General features: G+C 39.8%; 3 protein-coding genes across 3 annotated transcripts in view; 2 read left to right on the forward strand and 1 right to left on the reverse strand.

Annotated features, from left to right (window-relative positions):
• LOC132449375 (uncharacterized) overlaps positions 1-18,271 on the forward strand; it is a 117,333-nt gene that overhangs the window by 3,636 nt on the left and 95,426 nt on the right. The gene's annotated exons all lie outside the window — the stretch shown is intronic.
• On the reverse strand, positions 9,953-13,571 carry eif2s1b (eukaryotic translation initiation factor 2, subunit 1 alpha b). The gene is made up of 8 exons (XM_060042017.1): positions 13,411-13,571; positions 12,666-12,908; positions 12,406-12,485; positions 12,006-12,157; positions 11,505-11,611; positions 11,299-11,396; positions 11,035-11,178; positions 9,953-10,658 (listed from the first exon to the last, which is right to left on the reverse strand). Exons 2-8 carry the CDS (start codon positions 12,904-12,906, stop codon positions 10,533-10,535), a joined length of 948 nt encoding a protein of 315 aa, XP_059898000.1. The 5' UTR covers positions 12,907-12,908; positions 13,411-13,571; the 3' UTR covers positions 9,953-10,532.
• On the forward strand, positions 13,625-18,240 carry atp6v1d (ATPase H+ transporting V1 subunit D). Its single transcript, XM_060042018.1, has 9 exons — positions 13,625-13,851; positions 14,577-14,694; positions 14,785-14,864; positions 15,056-15,123; positions 15,236-15,280; positions 15,430-15,533; positions 16,355-16,421; positions 16,547-16,625; positions 17,237-18,240. The coding sequence occupies exons 1-9, from the start codon at positions 13,811-13,813 to the stop codon at positions 17,379-17,381; spliced, it is 747 nt and encodes a 248-aa protein (XP_059898001.1). The 5' UTR covers positions 13,625-13,810; the 3' UTR covers positions 17,382-18,240.

The raw sequence follows: 18,271 nt of genomic DNA on the forward strand, positions 1-18,271 counted from the left end.
GCCTGCCTACATCCTGACTTGCAGGGCCTGGACAAGCTTACACAGCATATACAGACAAAAAAACATAAGGGGTCACACTGTTGTCTTTTATCGGTCGTCATGAAAAAAAACACAAGGGGTAACACTGTTGTTTTTATCGGTCGTCATGAAAAAAAACATAAGGGGTAACACTGTTGATTTTTATTGGTCGTCATGAAAAAAAACATAAGGGGTCACACTGTTGTCTTTTATCGGTCGTCATGAAAAAAAACATAAGGGGTAACACTGTCGTTTTTTATTGGTCGTCATGAAAAAAAACACAAGGGGTAACACTGTTGTTTTTATCGGTCGTCATGAAAAAAAACCTAAGGGGTAACACTGTCGTGTTTTATCGGTCGTCATGAAAAAAAACATAAGGGGTAACGCTGTTGTTTTTATCGGTCATCATGAAAAAAAACATAAGGGGTAACACTGTTGTTTTTTATCGGTCGTCATGAAAAAAAACATAAGGGGTAACGCTGTTGTTTTTATCGGTCGTCATGAAAAAAAACATAAGGGGTAACACTGTCGTTTTTTATCGGTCGTCATGAAAAAAACATAAGGGGTCGTCATGAAAAAACGTCATGAAAAAAAACACAAGGGGTAACACTGTCGTTTTTTATCGGTCGTCATGAAAAAAAACATAAGGGGTAACACTGTCGTTTTTTATCGGTCGTCATGAAAAAAAACATAAGGGGTAACGCTATTGTTTTTTATTGGCCTCATGAAAAAAAACACAAGGGGTAACACTGTTGTTTTTATCAGTCGTCGTGAAAAAAAACATAAGGGGTCACACTGTTGTCTTTTATCGGTCGTCATGAAAAAAAACATAAGGGGTAACACTGTCGTTTTTTATTGGTCGTCATGAAAAAAAACACAAGGGGTAACACTGTCGTTTTTTATCGGTCGGCATGAAAAAAAACATAAGGGGTAACGCTGTTGTTTTTTATTGGTCGCCATGAAAAAAAACACAAGGGGTAACACTGTTGTTATTATCGGTCGTCATGAAAAAAAACATAAGGGGTAACACTGTTGTTTTTTATCGGTCGTCATGAAAAAAAACATAAGGGGTAACACTGTCGTTTTTTATCGGTCGTCATGAAAAAAAACATAAGGGGTAACACCGTCGTTTTTTATCGGTCGTCATGAAAAAAAACATAAGGGGTAACGCTGTTGTTTTTTATTGGTCGTCATGAAAAAAAACACATGGGGTAACACTGTCGTTTTTTATCGGTCGTCATGAAAAAAACATAAGGGGTAACACTGTCGTTTTTTATCGGTCGTCATGAAAAAAACATAAGGGGTAACACAGTTGTTTTTATCAGTCGTCATGAAAAAAAACACAAGGGGTAACACTGTTGTTTTTTATCGGTCGTCATGAAAAAAAACAAGAGGGGTAAGACCGATGATTTTTATCGGTCGTCATGAAAAAAAACATAAGGGGTCACACTGTTGTCTTTTATCGGTCGTCATGAAAAAAAAACATAAGGGGTAACACTGTCGTTTTTTATCGGTCGTCATGAAAAAAAACATAAGGGGTAACGCTGTTGTTTTTTATTGGTCGTCATGAAAAAAAACACAAGGGGTAACACTGTCGTTTTTTATCGGTCGTCATGAAAAAAAACATAAGGGGTAACACTGTCGTTTTTTATCGGTCGTCATGAAAAAAACATAAGGGGTAACGCTGTTGTTTTTTATTGGTCGTCATGAAAAAAAACACAAGGGGTAACACTGTTGTTTTTATCGGTCGTCATGAAAAAAAACATAAGGGGTAACACTGTCGTCTTTTATCGGTCGTCATGAAAAAAAACACAAGTGGTAACACTGTCGTTTTTTATCGGTCGTCATGAAAAAAAACACAAGGGGTAACACTGTCGTTTTTTATCGGTCGTCATGAAAAAAAACACAAGGGGTAACACTGTTGTTTTTTATCGGTCGTCATGAAAAAAAACATAAGGGGTAACGCTGTTGTTTTTTATTGGTCGTCATGAAAAAAAACACATGGGGTAACACTGTCGTTTTTTATCGGTCGTCATGAAAAAAACATAAGGGGTAACACTGTCGTTTTTTATCGGTCGTCATGAAAAAAACATAAGGGGTAACGCTGTTGTTTTTAATTGGTCGTCATGAAAAAAAACACAAGGGGTAACACAGTTGTTTTTATCAGTCGTCATGAAAAAAAACACAAGGGGTAACACTGTTGTTTTTTATCGGTCGTCATGAAAAAAAACAAGAGGGGTAAGACCGATGATTTTTATCGGTCGTCATGAAAAAAAACATAAGGGGTCACACTGTTGTCTTTTATCGGTCGTCATGAAAAAAAAACATAAGGGGTAACACTGTCGTTTTTTATCGGTCGTCATGAAAAAAAACATAAGGGGTAACGCTGTTGTTTTTTATTGGTCGTCATGAAAAAAAACACAAGGGGTAACACTGTCGTTTTTTATCGGTCGTCATGAAAAAAAACATAAGGGGTAACACTGTCGTTTTTTATCGGTCGTCATGAAAAAAACATAAGGGGTAACGCTGTTGTTTTTTATTGGTCGTCATGAAAAAAAACACAAGGGGTAACACTGTTGTTTTTATCGGTCGTCATGAAAAAAAACATAAGGGGTAACACTGTCGTCTTTTATCGGTCGTCATGAAAAAAAACACAAGTGGTAACACTGTCGTTTTTTATCGGTCGTCATGAAAAAAAACACAAGGGGTAACACTGTCGTTTTTTATCGGTCGTCATGAAAAAAAACACAAGGGGTAACACTGTTGTTTTTTATCGGTCGTCATGAAAAAAAACATAAGGGGTCACACTGTTGTCTTTTATCAGTCGTCATGAAAAAAAACACAAGTGGTAACACTGTCGTTTTTTATCGGTCGTCATGAAAAAAAACACAAGGGGTAACACTGTTGTTTTTTATCGGTCGTCATGAAAAAAAACATAAGGGGTCACACTGTTGTCTTTTATCGGTCGTCATGAAAAAAAACATAAGGGGTAACACTCGTTTTTTATCGGTCGTCATGAAAAAAAACATAAGGGGTAACACTGTCGTTTTTTATCGGTCGTCATGAAAAAAAACATAAGGGGTAACACTGTCGTTTTTTATCGGTCGTCATGAAAAAAACATAAGGGGTAACGCTGTTGTTTTTTATTGGTCGTCATGAAAAAAAACACAAGGGGTAACACTGTTGTTTTTATCGGTCGTCATGAAAAAAAACATAAGGGGTAACACTGTCGTCTTTTATCGGTCGTCATGAAAAAAAACACAAGTGGTAACACTGTCGTTTTTTATCGGTCGTCATGAAAAAAAACACAAGGGGTAACACTGTCGTTTTTTATCGGTCGTCATGAAAAAAAACATAAGGGGTAACGCTGTTGTTTTTTATTGGTCGTCATGAAAAAAAACACAAGGGGTAACACTGTCGTTTTTTATCGGTCGTCATGAAAAAAAACATAAGGGGTAACACTGTCGTTTTTTATCGGTCGTCATGAAAAAAACATAAGGGGTAACGCTGTTGTTTTTTATTGGTCGTCATGAAAAAAAACACAAGGGGTAACACTGTTGTTTTTATCGGTCGTCATGAAAAAAAACATAAGGGGTAACACTGTCGTTTTTTATCGGTCGTCATGAAAAAAACATAAGGGGTAACTCTGTTGTTTTTTATTGGTCCTCATGAAAAAAAACACAAGGGGTAACACTGTTGTTTTTATCGGTCGTCATGAAAAAAAACATAAGGGGTAACACTGTCGTTTTTTATCGGTCGTCATGAAAAAAAACATAAGGGGTAACACTGTCGTCTTTTATCGGTCGTCATGAAAAAAAACACAAGTGGTCACACTGTCATTTTTTATCGGTCGTCATGAAAAAAAACATAAGGGGTAACGCTGTTGTTTTTTATTGGTCGTCATGAAAAAAAACACAAGGGGTAACACTGTCGTTTTTTATCGGTCGTCATGAAAAAAAACATAAGGGGTAACACTGTCGTTTTTTATCGGTCGTCATGAAAAAAACATAAGGGGCAACGCTGTTGTTTTTTATTGGTCGTCATGAAAAAAAACACAAGGGGTAACACTGTTGTTTTTATCGGTCGTCATGAAAAAAAACATAAGGGGTAACACTGTCGTCTTTTATCGGTCGTCATGAAAAAAAACACAAGTGGTAACACTGTCGTTTTTTATCGGTCGTCATGAAAAAAAACACAAGGGGTAACACTGTTGTTTTTTATCGGTCGTCATGAAAAAAAACATAAGGGGTCACACTGTTGTCTTTTATCGGTCGTCATGAAAAAAAACACAAGGGGTAACACTGTCGTTTTTTATCGGTCGTCATGAAAAAAAACACAAGGGGTAACACTGTTGATTTTATCGGTCGTCATGAAAAAAAACATAAGGGGTAACACTGTCGTTTTTTATCGGTCGTCATGAAAAATAACATAATGGGTCACACTGTTTTCTTTTATCGGTCGTCATGAAAAAAAACATAAGGGGTAACGCTGTTGTTTTTTATTGGTCGTCATGAAAAAAAACACAAGGGGTAACACTGTCGTTTTTTATCGGTCGTCATGAAAAAAAACATAAGGGGTCACACTGTTGTCTTTTATCGGTCGTCATGAAAAAAAACACAAGTGGTAACACTGTCGTTTTTTATCGGTCGTCATGAAAAAAAACACAAGGGGTAACACTGTTGTTTTTTATCGGTCGTCATGAAAAAAAACATAAGGGGTCACACTGTTGTTTTTTATCGGTCGTCATGAAAAAAAACATAAGGGGTAACACTCGTTTTTTATCGGTTGTCATGAAAAAAAACATAAGGGGTAACACTGTCGTTTTTTATCGGTCGTCATGAAAAAAACATAAGGGGTAACTCTGTTGTTTTTTATTGGTCCTCGTGAAAAAAAACACAAGGGGTAACACTGTCGTTTTTTATCGGTCGTCATGAAAAAAACATAAGGGGCAACGCTGTTGTTTTTTATTGGTCGTCATGAAAAAAAACACAAGGGGTAACACTGTTGTTTTTATCGGTCGTCATGAAAAAAAACATAAGGGGTAACACTGTCGTCTTTTATCGGTCGTCATGAAAAAAAACACAAGTGGTAACACTGTCGTTTTTTATCGGTCGTCATGAAAAAAAACACAAGGGGTAACACTGTTGTTTTTTATCGGTCGTCATGAAAAAAAACATAAGGGGTCACACTGTTGTCTTTTATCGGTCGTCATGAAAAAAAACACAAGGGGTAACACTGTCGTTTTTTATCGGTCGTCATGAAAAACAACACAAGGGGTAACACTGTTGATTTTATCGGTCGTCATGAAAAAAAACATAAGGGGTAACACTGTCGTTTTTTATCGGTCGTCATGAAAAAAAACATAATGGGTCACACTGTTTTCTTTTATCGGTCGTCATGAAAAAAAACATAAGGGGTAACGCTGTTGTTTTTTATTGGTCGTCATGAAAAAAAACACAAGGGGTAACACTGTCGTTTTTTATCGGTCGTCATGAAAAAAAACATAAGGGGTAACACTGTCGTTTTTTATCGGTCGTCATGAAAAAAACATAAGGGGTAACTCTGTTGTTTTTTATTGGTCCTCATGAAAAAAAACACAAGGGATAACACTGCAGTTTTTATCGGTCGTCATGAAAAAAAACATAAGGGGTAACACTGTCGTTTTTTATCGGTCGTCATGAAAAAAAACATAAGGGGTAACACTGTTGTTTTTATTGGTCGTCATGAAAAAAAACATAAGGGGTAACACTGTCGTTTTTTATCGGTCGTCATGAAAAAAAAACATAAGGGGTAACGCTGTTGTTTTTTATTGGTCGTCATGAAAAAAAACACAAGGGGTAACACTGTCGTTTTTTATCGGTCGTCATGAAAAAAAACACAAGGGGTAACACTGTCGTTTTTTATTGGTCGTCATGAAAAAAAACACATGGGGTAACACTGTTGTTTTTATCGGTCGTCATGAAAAAAAACATAAAGGGTAACACTGTCGTTTTTTATCGGTCGTCATGAAAAAAAACATAAGGGGTAACACTGTTGTTTTTATTGGTCGCCATGAAAAAAAACATAAGGGGTAACACTGTCGTTTTTTATCGGTCGTCATGAAAAAAAACATAAGGGGTCACACTGTTGTCTTTTATCGGTCGTCATGAAAAAAAACATAAGGGGTAACACTCGTTTTTTATCGGTCGTCATGAAAAAAAACAAAAGGGGTAACACTGTTGATTTTATCGGTCGTCATGAAAAAAAACATAGGGGGTAACACTGTCGTTTTTTATCGGTCGTCATGAAAAAAAACATAATGGGTCACACTGTTTTCTTTTATCGGTCGTCATGAAAAAAAACATAAGGGGTAACACTGTCGTTTTTTATCGGTCGTCATGAAAAAAAACATAAGGGGTAACACTGTCGTTTTTTATCGGTCGTCATGAAAAAAACATAAGGGGTAACTGTTGTTTTTTATTGGTCCTCATGAAAAAAAACACAAGGGGTAACACTGTTGTTTTTATCGGTCGTCATGAAAAAAAACATAAGGGGTAACACTGTCGTTTTTTATCGGTCGTCATGAAAAAAAACATAAGGGGTAACACTGTCGTCTTTTATCGGTCGTCATGAAAAAAAACACAAGTGGTCACACTGGCGTTTTTTATCGGTCGTCATGAAAAAAAACATAAGGGGTAACGCTGTTGTTTTTTATTGGTCGTCATGAAAAAAAACACAAGGGGTAACACTGTCGTTTTTTTAGGTCGTCATGAAAAAAAACATAAGGGGTAACACTGTCGTTTTTTATCGGTCATCATGAAAAAAAACATAAGGGGTAACACTGTCGTTTTTTATCGGTCGTCATGAAAAAAACATAAGGGGTAACGCTGTTGTTTTTTATCGGTCGTCATGAAAAAAAACACAAGGGGTAACACTGTCGTTTTTTATCGGTCGTCATGAAAAAAAACATAAGGGGTAACGCTGTTGTTTTTTATTGGTCGTCATGAAAAAATACACAAGGGGTAACACTGTTGTTTTTTATCGGTCGTCATGAAAAAAAACATAAGGGGTAACACTGTCGTTTTTTATCGGTCGTCATGAAAAAAACATAAGGGGTAACACTGTCGTATTTTATTGGTCTTCATGAAAAAAAACACAGGGGAAATAATAGAAAAACACACATACATTTTAATGTCATGTATATCCTCTTTATTGATGATTGATCATTGAGAATTTGCATCGCCTCAGTGGTGCAGTGGAGTGTACTCTGCCTAACCCACTGGCGACCGCGGCTCAATTTCTGTGGAAAAGACAATATCTTTAATTTCAAACGTTGACAGGGTTGTTTTTTTATTGGTCGTCATGAAAAAAAACACAAGGGGTAACACTGTGGTTTTTATCGGTCGTCATGAAAAAAACATAAGGGGTAACACTGTCGTTTTTTATCGGCCGTCATGAAATAAACATGAGGGGTAAACCTGTCGATATTGATCAAATAAAACATAGGGGGCAACACTGTTGTTTTTCTTTGGTCGTCATGAAAAACACCACAAGGGGTAACTGTCATTTTAATCAAATGAAACATGAGGGGTAACACTGTCGTTTTTATCAAATGAAACATAAGGGGTAACACTGTCGTTTTTTATCGGTCGTCATGAAGAAAACATAAGGGGTAACACTGTCGTTTTTATCAAATGAAACATGAGGGGTGACACTGTCATTTTTCTTTGGTCGTCATGAAAAAAAACATAAGGGGTAATAAAAAACTGTTGTTTTTTATTGGTCGTCATGAAAAAAAACAAAAGGGGTATCGCTGTCGTTTTTTATCGGTCGTCATGAAAAAAACATAAGGGGCAACACTGTCGTAATTTATTGGTCGTAATGAAAAAAAACATATTTGAAAATAAATAAATAATTGTCCTTGTCAAATAAAATATAAAGGGGTAACACTGTCGTTTTTTATCGGCCGTCATGAAATAAACATAAGGGGTAAACCTGTCGATATTGATCAAATAAAACATAGTGGGCAACACTGTTGTTTTTCTTTGGTCGTCATGAAAAAAACCACAAGGGGTAACTGTCATTTTAATCAAATGAAACATGAGGGGTAACACTGTCGTTTTTATCAAATGAAACATAAGGGGTAACACTGTCGTTTTTTATCGGTCGTCATGAAAAAAACATAAGGGGTAACACTGTCGTTTTTATCAAATGAAACATGAGGGGTGACACTGTCATTTTTCTTTGGTCATCATGAAAAAAACCGTAAGGGGTAATAAAAAACTGTTGTTTTTTATTGGTCGTCATGAAAAAAAACAAAAGGGGTATCACTGTCGTTTTTTATCGGTCGTCATGAAAAAAACATAAGGGGTAACACTGTCGTAATTTATTGGTCGTAATGAAAAAAAACATATTTGAAAATAAAAAAATAATTGTCCTTGTCAAATAAAATATAAAGGGGTAACACTGTCGTTTTTTATCGGCCGTCATGAAATAACATAGGGGGTAAACCTGTCGATATTGATCAAATAAAACATAGGGGGCAACACTGTTGTTTTTCTTTGGTCGTCATGAAAAAAAACACAAGGGGTAACTGTCATTTTAATCAAATGAAACATGAGGGGTAACACTGTCGTTTTTATCAAATGAAACATAAAACGACAGTGTTGTTTTTCATCAGTCATCATGGAAAAAAAACATAAGGGTTTTTATCAAATGAAACGTAAAGGGTAACACTGTAGAATAGAATAGAAACACGCGCGCACACACACACACACACACACACACACACACACACACACACACACACACACACACACACACACACACACACACACACACACATTATATATTGAACAGTCCCAAGTCCACACCATGGACATATTGGGCTAGCGGCTAGCCCCACCACTATCCATGGCCATACCAGGAAGAAAAATAATCTCCGTTCACTTCAACCAATGTATCCATGACTTCAACAGAGAAACACTCTGAGAATGCGCATTTCAATGTTTCCAGTCCAATACACATTGCATTGGGCTGGTGGGGCTAGAGCCCCTCTTGCCCCTCCAGACGAAGTCAGCTGGAAGAAGCAAGTCAGGGTCGACTAAAAATTAAATAAAAGCGCCGAACTTGTTATTTTATAGTACTTTCTGGGGAGATTATTTTTTAAATATATATATATATATATAAATATATATTCTATTTTTTAGATGTTTTTTTTCATTTTCATTTTCTTTTATTTTTTTCTTGTGAGAGTAGCGACTTGCCCCTAATGACCAGTCGCCACTGGTCATTCTGACCTGGGACATTTAGAATTGTCGGTCCTCATTTTTTTCCGGTCAAGGACCGGTAATAACCGACAACCGAAACTCTGCTATAAACCGGCCTAACTTTCACCGTCAACACCGAACCCCTTCTTCTTCGCACGGCTGTCAACTTCCGGAACATTCGCTAGTTAGATTTTCTCAAACAGCAGTTTCAAGTACGGGTAGCATAGAACTAACGTTAACCAAGTGCGGTCTCCATGATTGCTAAATCTAACGAGAGGTAAAATTGCCATTAAGGAAGGTAAGCATAGTATGCTTTGCGACTGTGCTTCGCAGTATGCCTTGCGAAACCCAGTATGCCTTTCGAAACACCTCGTGATTGGTCGATGAAAAGCTACCAGGAACGCCTAATGGGCGTTCTTGTGTCATGACGGAAACGCCCAAGCCTGCAGCTGGACCCTTCTCGGACAAACAGGCTCAGTCTTTAAGCTGTTTGAACCGATAAACCCTTTGGTCCTTCATGCCAACCGGTCTAAAAAGGAGCAGATCCATAATGTTGTGACATTTTTCCTACAATAATTCCTCTAAAGAGGTTCAATTATCCAATAACGTTGCCACATTTGATTCTATTTAGAACCGAGATTACCAGTTTGCTAAAATAGTGCAACAACTCACTGACAAGGACACGCTTTGAATCAAAACTTCCCGTAACTTTATTGAGATCATGTCAGCTAAACCATCAATATCCTGCCGGTAAAAACCCTTAAACTGGAAGGAAAACAGCACAAAAATGCACCCATGACTGGTGTTGAGGAAAAATTAGCCTTTTTTCAGTTTTACCATTGTTGGCTGCATTGTGCAGCCAGCTAGAGATGAAACGTCATGGATGCTGAACACGCTGGTCTGGTGAGCCAGAGATTAGTGAAGCACTTTTTGAAAACGGCTTTGGAATTATTGAATCTTTTACAGAGGGGGACGAGGGGTACGGTCAATACCTCAGTTGTATAATTTGACTTCAAAAATAACTAAATCGGACATGGACTCTGAAAGAGCAGGGCCAGAAGATATCAATAGCGTATCACCACTATCGAGCCCAACACCATGTTCAAACACGTTTTGTTTCATTTTTTTTTCCGGGCCAAAAGAATGTATTAACTTCAGGGAAATGTTGAGAGCCACTGTTGAATGTACTGCCCGAGTATGGCCAGGTCCGTCCGCCTTGGGTTTTCCTCTTCACCCCTCTCATCGTGGAGGTCCGGTGGGGAGGTCCTAGTCCTCCGCCTTGGCCTCCATCTCCTCAGCATCATCGTCTCCGTCCACCTCAGCGTTTTCCCGCTCTAACCTCTCCAGCTGTCGTGCCAGCTCCGTCTCATCCGTGTCCGTCACCACCTTAGGCTGAGGAGGAGGGAAGATACGCGGGTTAAAGACCCCATAGAATATTCTTCACCCACTGATGAAAAATGGTAGTCACATTGCTATTTTTACATTAAACTTTGCCACTGGTCTTTCAAATAAAGCCTGTACTGGCCAACCCACTGCTGGCTCATCCAGTAACCCCTAACTCCAATAACCCACCTTACTAAGAAATACATCAGAGAATGAAAACGAGTATGGTACAATCCCTAGAATTAATGTAGTGCGGTGTCTTATTATTTTGTCCCCTTCTTCTGTTATGTACACTCAACTTATATCGACATGTTTAGAATTGTAAAAAAACATGTGTATTTAATGCTTTGGTACGCAAACATTGGGCCGCTGGAAACCTTCTCACCTCCATCTGGATGTTGAACACACCCCTCTTCTCCTCAATTTTCTCCTTGATGGCAGCCATGGCCTGGTTAAGGACAGACAGGCCTTCTGTGCGCTCCAGGGTGGTTGTGGTCATCACGTAGCGTGGAGGTGCGATCAGGTTGATCTGTCGGGCGGAAGGCATTCGGTGTGTCAGTTGCGAGGACGATACACTAGGGGTCGTGTTCCAAAAGGCCCATGTGCCGGCGGCAAGGCGGTTAGACTAAACGTTTTTGTGGAGGCTCACCTTGATAGGCATGACTTCTGTAGAGCAGCCAAGCCCCGCCCGGAGTGCTTCCTTCACCGCGTCGATCCCCTCGTAGCCATAGCACGCCACCTCAATGTCTACAGACGGATCACAAATACGTTGATATATACACGATATGTGGAAGGGATTACACAACTTTGTGGTACAACGTTTGTCAACTCCACTGAGGGGACGTGGCGTCTCACCGGCTCTGATTTTGACCGCCTGTGGAGTGAGTCGCCTGTTGATGTTGTCGATGAGTACGTTCCTCTCCTCTTCCGTCAGGTCCAGCCCATCCAGGATGGCAGGATCTCTGAGAGGGGGGAAGGAGGGACACTTCACGTCAACACCTTTAACTAAAAAATACTACACTGTTCTGACACGTTTCCTTCAAAATACTACTAGTAAAAATCAAAAACTAATGTTTTTTCTTGACCATTCATCAATGTTGCAGTCAAGAAGGTAATATTGTTTTTTAGAATGCACACCAACCGTTTTATCCAAAGAATATGTAATTTGAGTGAGTACTTATTGTAAAATTCCACTGATTCAGCTTACACCAACATGAAAATGATCAAATACGGTATTTAAAATGAACATCTTAAATGTAAACATGTTTTTGAATGCACCATTTAATAGAAAAAGTTTCTAAGCACATGCTTTCCCTTCCTCCTGAGATCTCTGATCAGGATAAACAGGGTACTTACGCCACCGCCTGTTTGAAGACATCGTAGGCACCGTATCCGGGCCGCTTGTATTTCTCATCAAAGACCCAGGCGGTGCGCTGGAAGAGGCTCTCCAGCTGCTCGTCCTTGCTGTATTCCAGCACCTCGGCCACATGCCGGAGAATGCTGTACACCTGTTGACGGCATAACAGCAACGACATCAGCCAGGGCATAATCACTCCATTCCAATTGTTGACCACAGTAGGATCAAAATTAAGCTTTAAAACAAAAGCAACCATATTGCAAAGGCAACAGGTCACAGGTGCTTGCACGTATGACCTGTTGCACTAATACAACTTGGATAGGAAATCCAAAAAGTATGAAAAACAAAAGTATGAAAATGAAGATAAAGCTAAAAAAACGTCAGCTGAAGTTTACTCACGGTTTTAGATTTGGTGAATTTGTCTTCACATTTGATGGCCTCCTCTGGTGAAACTCTTCTTTTTGACAGGTCAATGTATCCTGAAGAGAGAGCGAGAGAGGGACGGTTAGGATATTTAAATGCTGTCATTGATAGGCAGCCCCACAGACTTTGTTAACATACATGGTCTATTGATGACTGAAATATTGTACAACCCGTGAGACAGTTACATTAACTGTGATGCTCTGTAATACTTTGTTATATTTGGAGGGATAGCTTACCCTTCTCTTTGTCTACACGGATGACCACCACACACTCATTACGGCCTATGCGAATAAGCTTGTTGATGGAGCGGATACGTCGACGTGACAGCTCACTGAGGAGGATCATGCCCTCGATGTTGTTGTACTCCAAAAGGCTGACGTAGGCACCCATCTCAGCGATGGACCTCACGTTCACCATCACCACATCTTCCACCTCTGGAAACCGGTGCTGGTAGAATCTACAGCTGAGCCCCGGCATCGCTAAAATACGCGATAGAAGAGAAAGGAAAAGAGATCAGATAGTTTAAAATCTAAAACTAACGTAACATTATGAAAACATGAAAATTGGTGGCTTCGTCTCTTTAAATTACGCAAGCTGGATAAAATCAGTCTAGAAATGCAGAAGTCAAACCCAATTGTATTATCGTTTGAATGGTAGCACTGAGTGGTATGATGCAATTCCGATTTACGATAATTGTATTGTATATATGGCCACAAAAGAGAAACAAAACCCCATATGATAAAAATAAAAACAACAGAAGCAGTAGATAGAAGTAGACAAATTCATGTTACTGCTCGCAATAATCGAGAGCCACCCTAAGCTATGTAGCTAACGGGTAACATAGGCCGTTTGCTGGGCTGATTCTCAGCTCACATGCGGCACATGCATCGCAGGGGTTAGCAGTTAGCCACCGCTAGTAGCATGATCTGCCTTCCCCTCCCGGCAAACAGCTGCTTTACCTTTCATACTAATGCGATTTACCTGTGTCATATGGTTACAAATAGATACGAAATGGATTTCTGTTCTTCAGAACTTCTTGGTTCAATATTCGCTTTCTATATTTTAAAGATTTGGGCCAGCTAACTCCAATTCATCGGTGTGTGCTATTTTTTTTCGACCCGGAAGAGATCATACCCTAAAAGTTCGCGCATGCGCAAGACTCATTTGAGGAGCGTCGTGGGAGTCACATGACTGGTAACCAGCTGATCACCTTGTAGGAGCTAGTCTTATGAGATCACGACGCCAGTTTAATATTTGTTCCTAATACCCTTGCAGGATATCATATTTAATTTGTCATACACCGGGTCGTTTAGGATATTGACTAGTTGATCTTTTTAATTTGAAAGCTGAGAAAGGCCATACGTTTCGACGAAAGGACAAGATGTCGGCAAAAGACAGGATCGACGTTTTCCCCTCCAGAATGTAAGCAGATTGTTTGCTAGCTATGTGCACAACTACGATGTAGCAGGATAACCACTGCAATGAATAATCAAACAATAATTTTTTCCTAATTTCTAGACAATGTCGACATATTGAAGGTAGTGAATGGCTGCCAATCGTAGTCTATTCCAATTTATGTATGCAGATAATCTGGGATGGTTCAGAAAAAGGCTGTCATAATCATACATTTGTTCTTACAGATGGATGATTGACTGTATCCCTGTATTTTCAACCACTGTTTTTAGAGATCTTTCAAAATAAGGAAGCATCCATGCATATGTGCCATGTGATGTGTGTATTTCCAATTGTGACCTAACTGTGTGCTGTTAGAGGTGGATTCACGTCTTTCTCAATTCTGTTTGGACCCAAGATGGTAGTTTAAAATGATTTTATATTGTTCAAAGACACTTTATGTCCAACATTATTTTTCTGGATAGAATTTGCTCCATTACATTTATTAAAATAATAAACGTATGAGCCTAATTAGTTTTTAATGACTATTCCCATTTCATATTTGATCATTTAGCCGACACTTTAAGCCAAAGGGATTTATTCAAGTGGATTTGGCTACAGACCATTAATGTGCCTGTGGAGGTTATGGCACCTTGCTCTAGGTGGCTTAAAGGTACATTGTGGACCTAGTCGACATAGTATCCCGCTATTTTGAATTGTAATAATCTACTCCTTTTTGGGGTGTTGCATCGCAGGGTTCAGACCATCATGAAGGCCAGACTGAAGGGGGCGCAGACAGGTCGCAACCTGCTCAAGAAAAAGGCAGACGCTCTCTCAATGCGCTTCCGTCAGATCCTACGTAAAATCATAGAGGTAAGTCCAAATAATTTGATTTCCTCACATGGTTGTCCTGTATGTAATATAGCATTAAACCAACATGGACCTGTCGTTTACTCTCCCTAGACCAAGACCCTGATGGGAGAGGTAATGAGAGAGGCGGCCTTCTCATTGGCTGAGGCTAAATTTGCTGCCGGGGACTTCAGGTCGGAACCTATTGAATGTCCCCTGAACTTGAATACTTGAATACATACTGAAATTCCCATTTCGTAATAAATTTGTTTATTTTGCCCGGACAGTACACGTAACAAATCTGTCTTTAAATGTTACAGATTAAGCCAGAAAGGCTACTTTCCAGCCGCATTACGATGTATATAAATGCATGTTATTTCCACAGCACGACTGTGATCCAGAATGTAAACAAGGCCCAGGTGAAGGTCCGTGCTAAGAAGGACAACGTTGCTGGTGAGACACACGCACACGCTCAATCTATCTTTTGGAACGGAAAGTGCCCATACCATTTTACTGTTCTAACACAATTCCTTCTCTCTCTGTTTCTCCCTCACCCCCATTCTAGGTGTTACCCTCCCAGTGTTTGAACACTACCAGGAGGGAGGCGACAGTGAGTTCCTCTTTACAGATAAAGATTTATTAAGGCTTATGTCTGTGAATGATTGCTACATCATGTATTTATTTTTGTGTTTGACTCACTGGTATTGGAATAACTTTGAATCCACGTCGCTAAACAGACGGTTTGTTTGAGTCCGTCAGGTTATGAGCTCACTGGTCTGGCCAGGGGAGGAGAGCAGGTCTCCCGGTTGAAGAGGAACTATGCCAAAGCAGTGGAGCTTCTTGTAGAGCTGGCCTCCCTACAGGTAGGGGGTGCTGTTTAAAATAATTCCAGGTTCTACTGTGAATAAAAGGTACAATTAATTGATTGTTAATTCAGCATGTGTATCCATTAGTCAGGACATTAATTGATAAGAAGTGGATAAAGGAAATGTGTGCCATTCATCATTTTAATGTAGAACAGAAACACACACTAACCAGCTTGTTTCCATGCTATAGTTCTCAATAGCAGGATAAATATTAATAGCAAGCAGAGGTTTGTAATCTTATACTTCAGGGTCTTATTTATTCAAAATATGCCCGCAACCAGCCCATAATGAGTGAAACATTGACTGTAATACAACTTTTATTACAGGCCGATTATTCAATGTAACTGTGCTGTAAATATGTCTGTACAGACTGTGTACTGTCCTTCACTTCCTATTTAGTTGTATTATTTTTACCTATTTTAGTAGTTTCAGTTCCACTTTAGCCCGATTAACGTCAATGTCTGTGTCCTGAATGTTCTGCACACTTAATCGTCTGCTTTGGGTAACAAATCATTAGAAAATCTGTTCAAACAGCAGGAGACCTTTTCAAACCTTTTACTTAAAAGAAAATGTGTTATCGTTAATTCCTCTGATGGTGCATTTACGATCAGAAATGCACCTTTTGGACATCCATGAAATGTATCAAATCATCATGCATATAGTGGATGCAGATCAACTATATAAAGGAAATTCATGTCGTTTTTTAAGTCAATAATCTCGTGCTAACCCAAGTGGGCGTCTAACCACAAAGTGATGAAATGCTGGCTTGAACGATTGTAGTGTAGCTGATTAAGATGAGACTATGTCTTTGTTGGCAGACTTCCTTTGTGACGTTGGATCACGCCATTAAGATCACCAACCGCCGTGTGAACGCCATCGAGCACGGTAGGCCGCGGACGCTGTGTATTTTAATTTCTGCATCAGGTCCTTGCGTCGGCCTCTCACAGACGATTCCTGCCTGTGAATGATGTTTTTTTAACCCCGCCACTCCTTTCCTCCCGGGTCTGCAGTGATCATCCCTCGCATCGAGCGCACCCTAACCTACATCATCACAGAGCTGGACGAGAGAGAACGAGAGGAGTTCTACAGGTGAGCTGGTTGATCCAAACAGCCTTTGGATCAGTTGGATTTATATGAGAAGCATATGCTAATTTTTTTGTGTGGCTGTTATTACGATATATTTATGTACAACTGTATTCATGGAGATGCATTAACCTTTCATTGTGAAAACACAATGACCAAAAGCTAAGGTTGTGGATGGATGATGTAGTGTTTGTCTGAATGGTGTTGTATTTGTAAGTGTGCATGTTTATGTATGAATGTTTGTATTAGGCAATGTGAATCACATTGAGTCAAAACCAGCCCTCTTTAGAGTTATATATACGACAATGCAAATTAAGAACATTTGGCCATTCGTGTCAGAAAATCCAGTTAACTGCAACAAAGACACAAGTTTTCCCATGAAATAGTGATGAAATGGAAGACCTAATGATGAATAATGATTAGCCAGATGCATGGTTATTGGTTACACTATCAGTTGGTACAGCTCACCAGGTAGGATGGTAAGTTTATCTGGCTGGAGGCCCGCAAGTGTGACGTCACTAAAGGGATGATTCATCTTAAGATGGAAAGAAAACCTTTCGATTCCGTTGTCTCCCCCCCCCCCCCCCCCGTACCCCGTACCCCGTACCCCCCCCCAGGCTGAAGAAGATCCAGGAGAAGAAGAAGCAGCTCCGTGAGCGGACGGAGAAGGAGATCGCTGAGCGGCTGGCGGCCCTGGGCCCCATCGCCGAGCCCACCAACATGCTGATGGACGAGCAGGACGAGGACATGCTGTTTGAGTGAGGGCTGTGTGTGTGCGTGGGCGCCGAGATCGGCCACGACGCCCGACTCTCGCTCTATTTATTCTGTACCTCGCCGGCCGTGTTAAGTCTTGTTGTGTAAATGGGTGAAAAGAGCAATGTTTGTCTGTGACGTTTTCTTTTGGTTATATTGTTTACAGTATTGTACGATTTCCAGTGACTGTCGGGGCTGCGTCAAACGTTGCCCGTACCAAGTGATGGCACTTGGTCAACGAAAAAGAAATTATATTTAAATGAGACAAAAATAGACGTATATAAATTAGAAATACTTAAGTGTGGTGGGATGAGGTTGTAAATATTTCAGTTTCCTTGCATCATTCAGAGCCATTGCATGCTGCTCAGTGTGGTTGTTAAGGTGCTTGTCGATTTCTCCCCCTTCCGGACCCTTTTTACAGGGGTGTCAACATGTGTGGGTTATGAGCGGCATGTAGGTGTCTCACTAATTACAGCTCCTCTACCTTCATGTAGCAGGGCAACGGTAATGGACTTGACTAGTGAGGAAAACTCACACGACCCGTGCCCCGGTACATTAAACTAGCAGATCAGTAACTAGTGTTATGAGTGACGGCGCTGTTCATGCTGCGATGAACCCTCTGTGAAAAGGGTCCGAGTCTGTACTGTACTGACAAACCATCCCAGTGCTTGTCCCAAATCCTGGGCTGGTTGAACCTAAAAGGTGGATGGTTGCACCATTGCACCAGAACATTGTACGTGTTATGTTTCCCGTCAAATGTAGGGCTACTAATAAATAATGGTCCAACATTTTCTTCTGAATAAAGTGATCTGAATATTGAAACAAACTGTCAACGTTTAATTTTAAGGAATAAAAGCTTTGGAAGTCATGTTTGTCGCTAGTCAAGGGATTATGAATTC

The sequence above is a fragment of the Gadus macrocephalus genome, chromosome 21 (genome assembly GCF_031168955.1).
Source record: "Gadus macrocephalus chromosome 21, ASM3116895v1".
Lineage (NCBI taxonomy): Eukaryota > Metazoa > Chordata > Actinopteri > Gadiformes > Gadidae > Gadus > Gadus macrocephalus.

Excerpts from the sequence above, each read along its gene's own strand:
- eif2s1b (XM_060042017.1), bottom strand. The coding sequence starts at position 12,906 with ATGCCGGGGCTCAGCTGTAGATTCTACCAGCACCGGTTTCCAGAGGTG. Across the intron at positions 12,486-12,665 it reads CCGTGTAGACAAAGAGAAGG|GATACATTGACCTGTCAAAA; the intron begins GTAAGCTATCCC and ends CTCTCTCTTCAG. Across the intron at positions 10,659-11,034 it reads TGTTCAACATCCAGATGGAG|CCTAAGGTGGTGACGGACAC; the intron begins GTGAGAAGGTTT and ends CCTCCTCCTCAG.
- atp6v1d (XM_060042018.1), top strand. The coding sequence starts at position 13,811 with ATGTCGGCAAAAGACAGGATCGACGTTTTCCCCTCCAGAAT. Across the intron at positions 13,852-14,576 it reads GACGTTTTCCCCTCCAGAAT|GGTTCAGACCATCATGAAGG; the intron begins GTAAGCAGATTG and ends GTTGCATCGCAG. Across the intron at positions 14,695-14,784 it reads TCCTACGTAAAATCATAGAG|ACCAAGACCCTGATGGGAGA; the intron begins GTAAGTCCAAAT and ends TACTCTCCCTAG.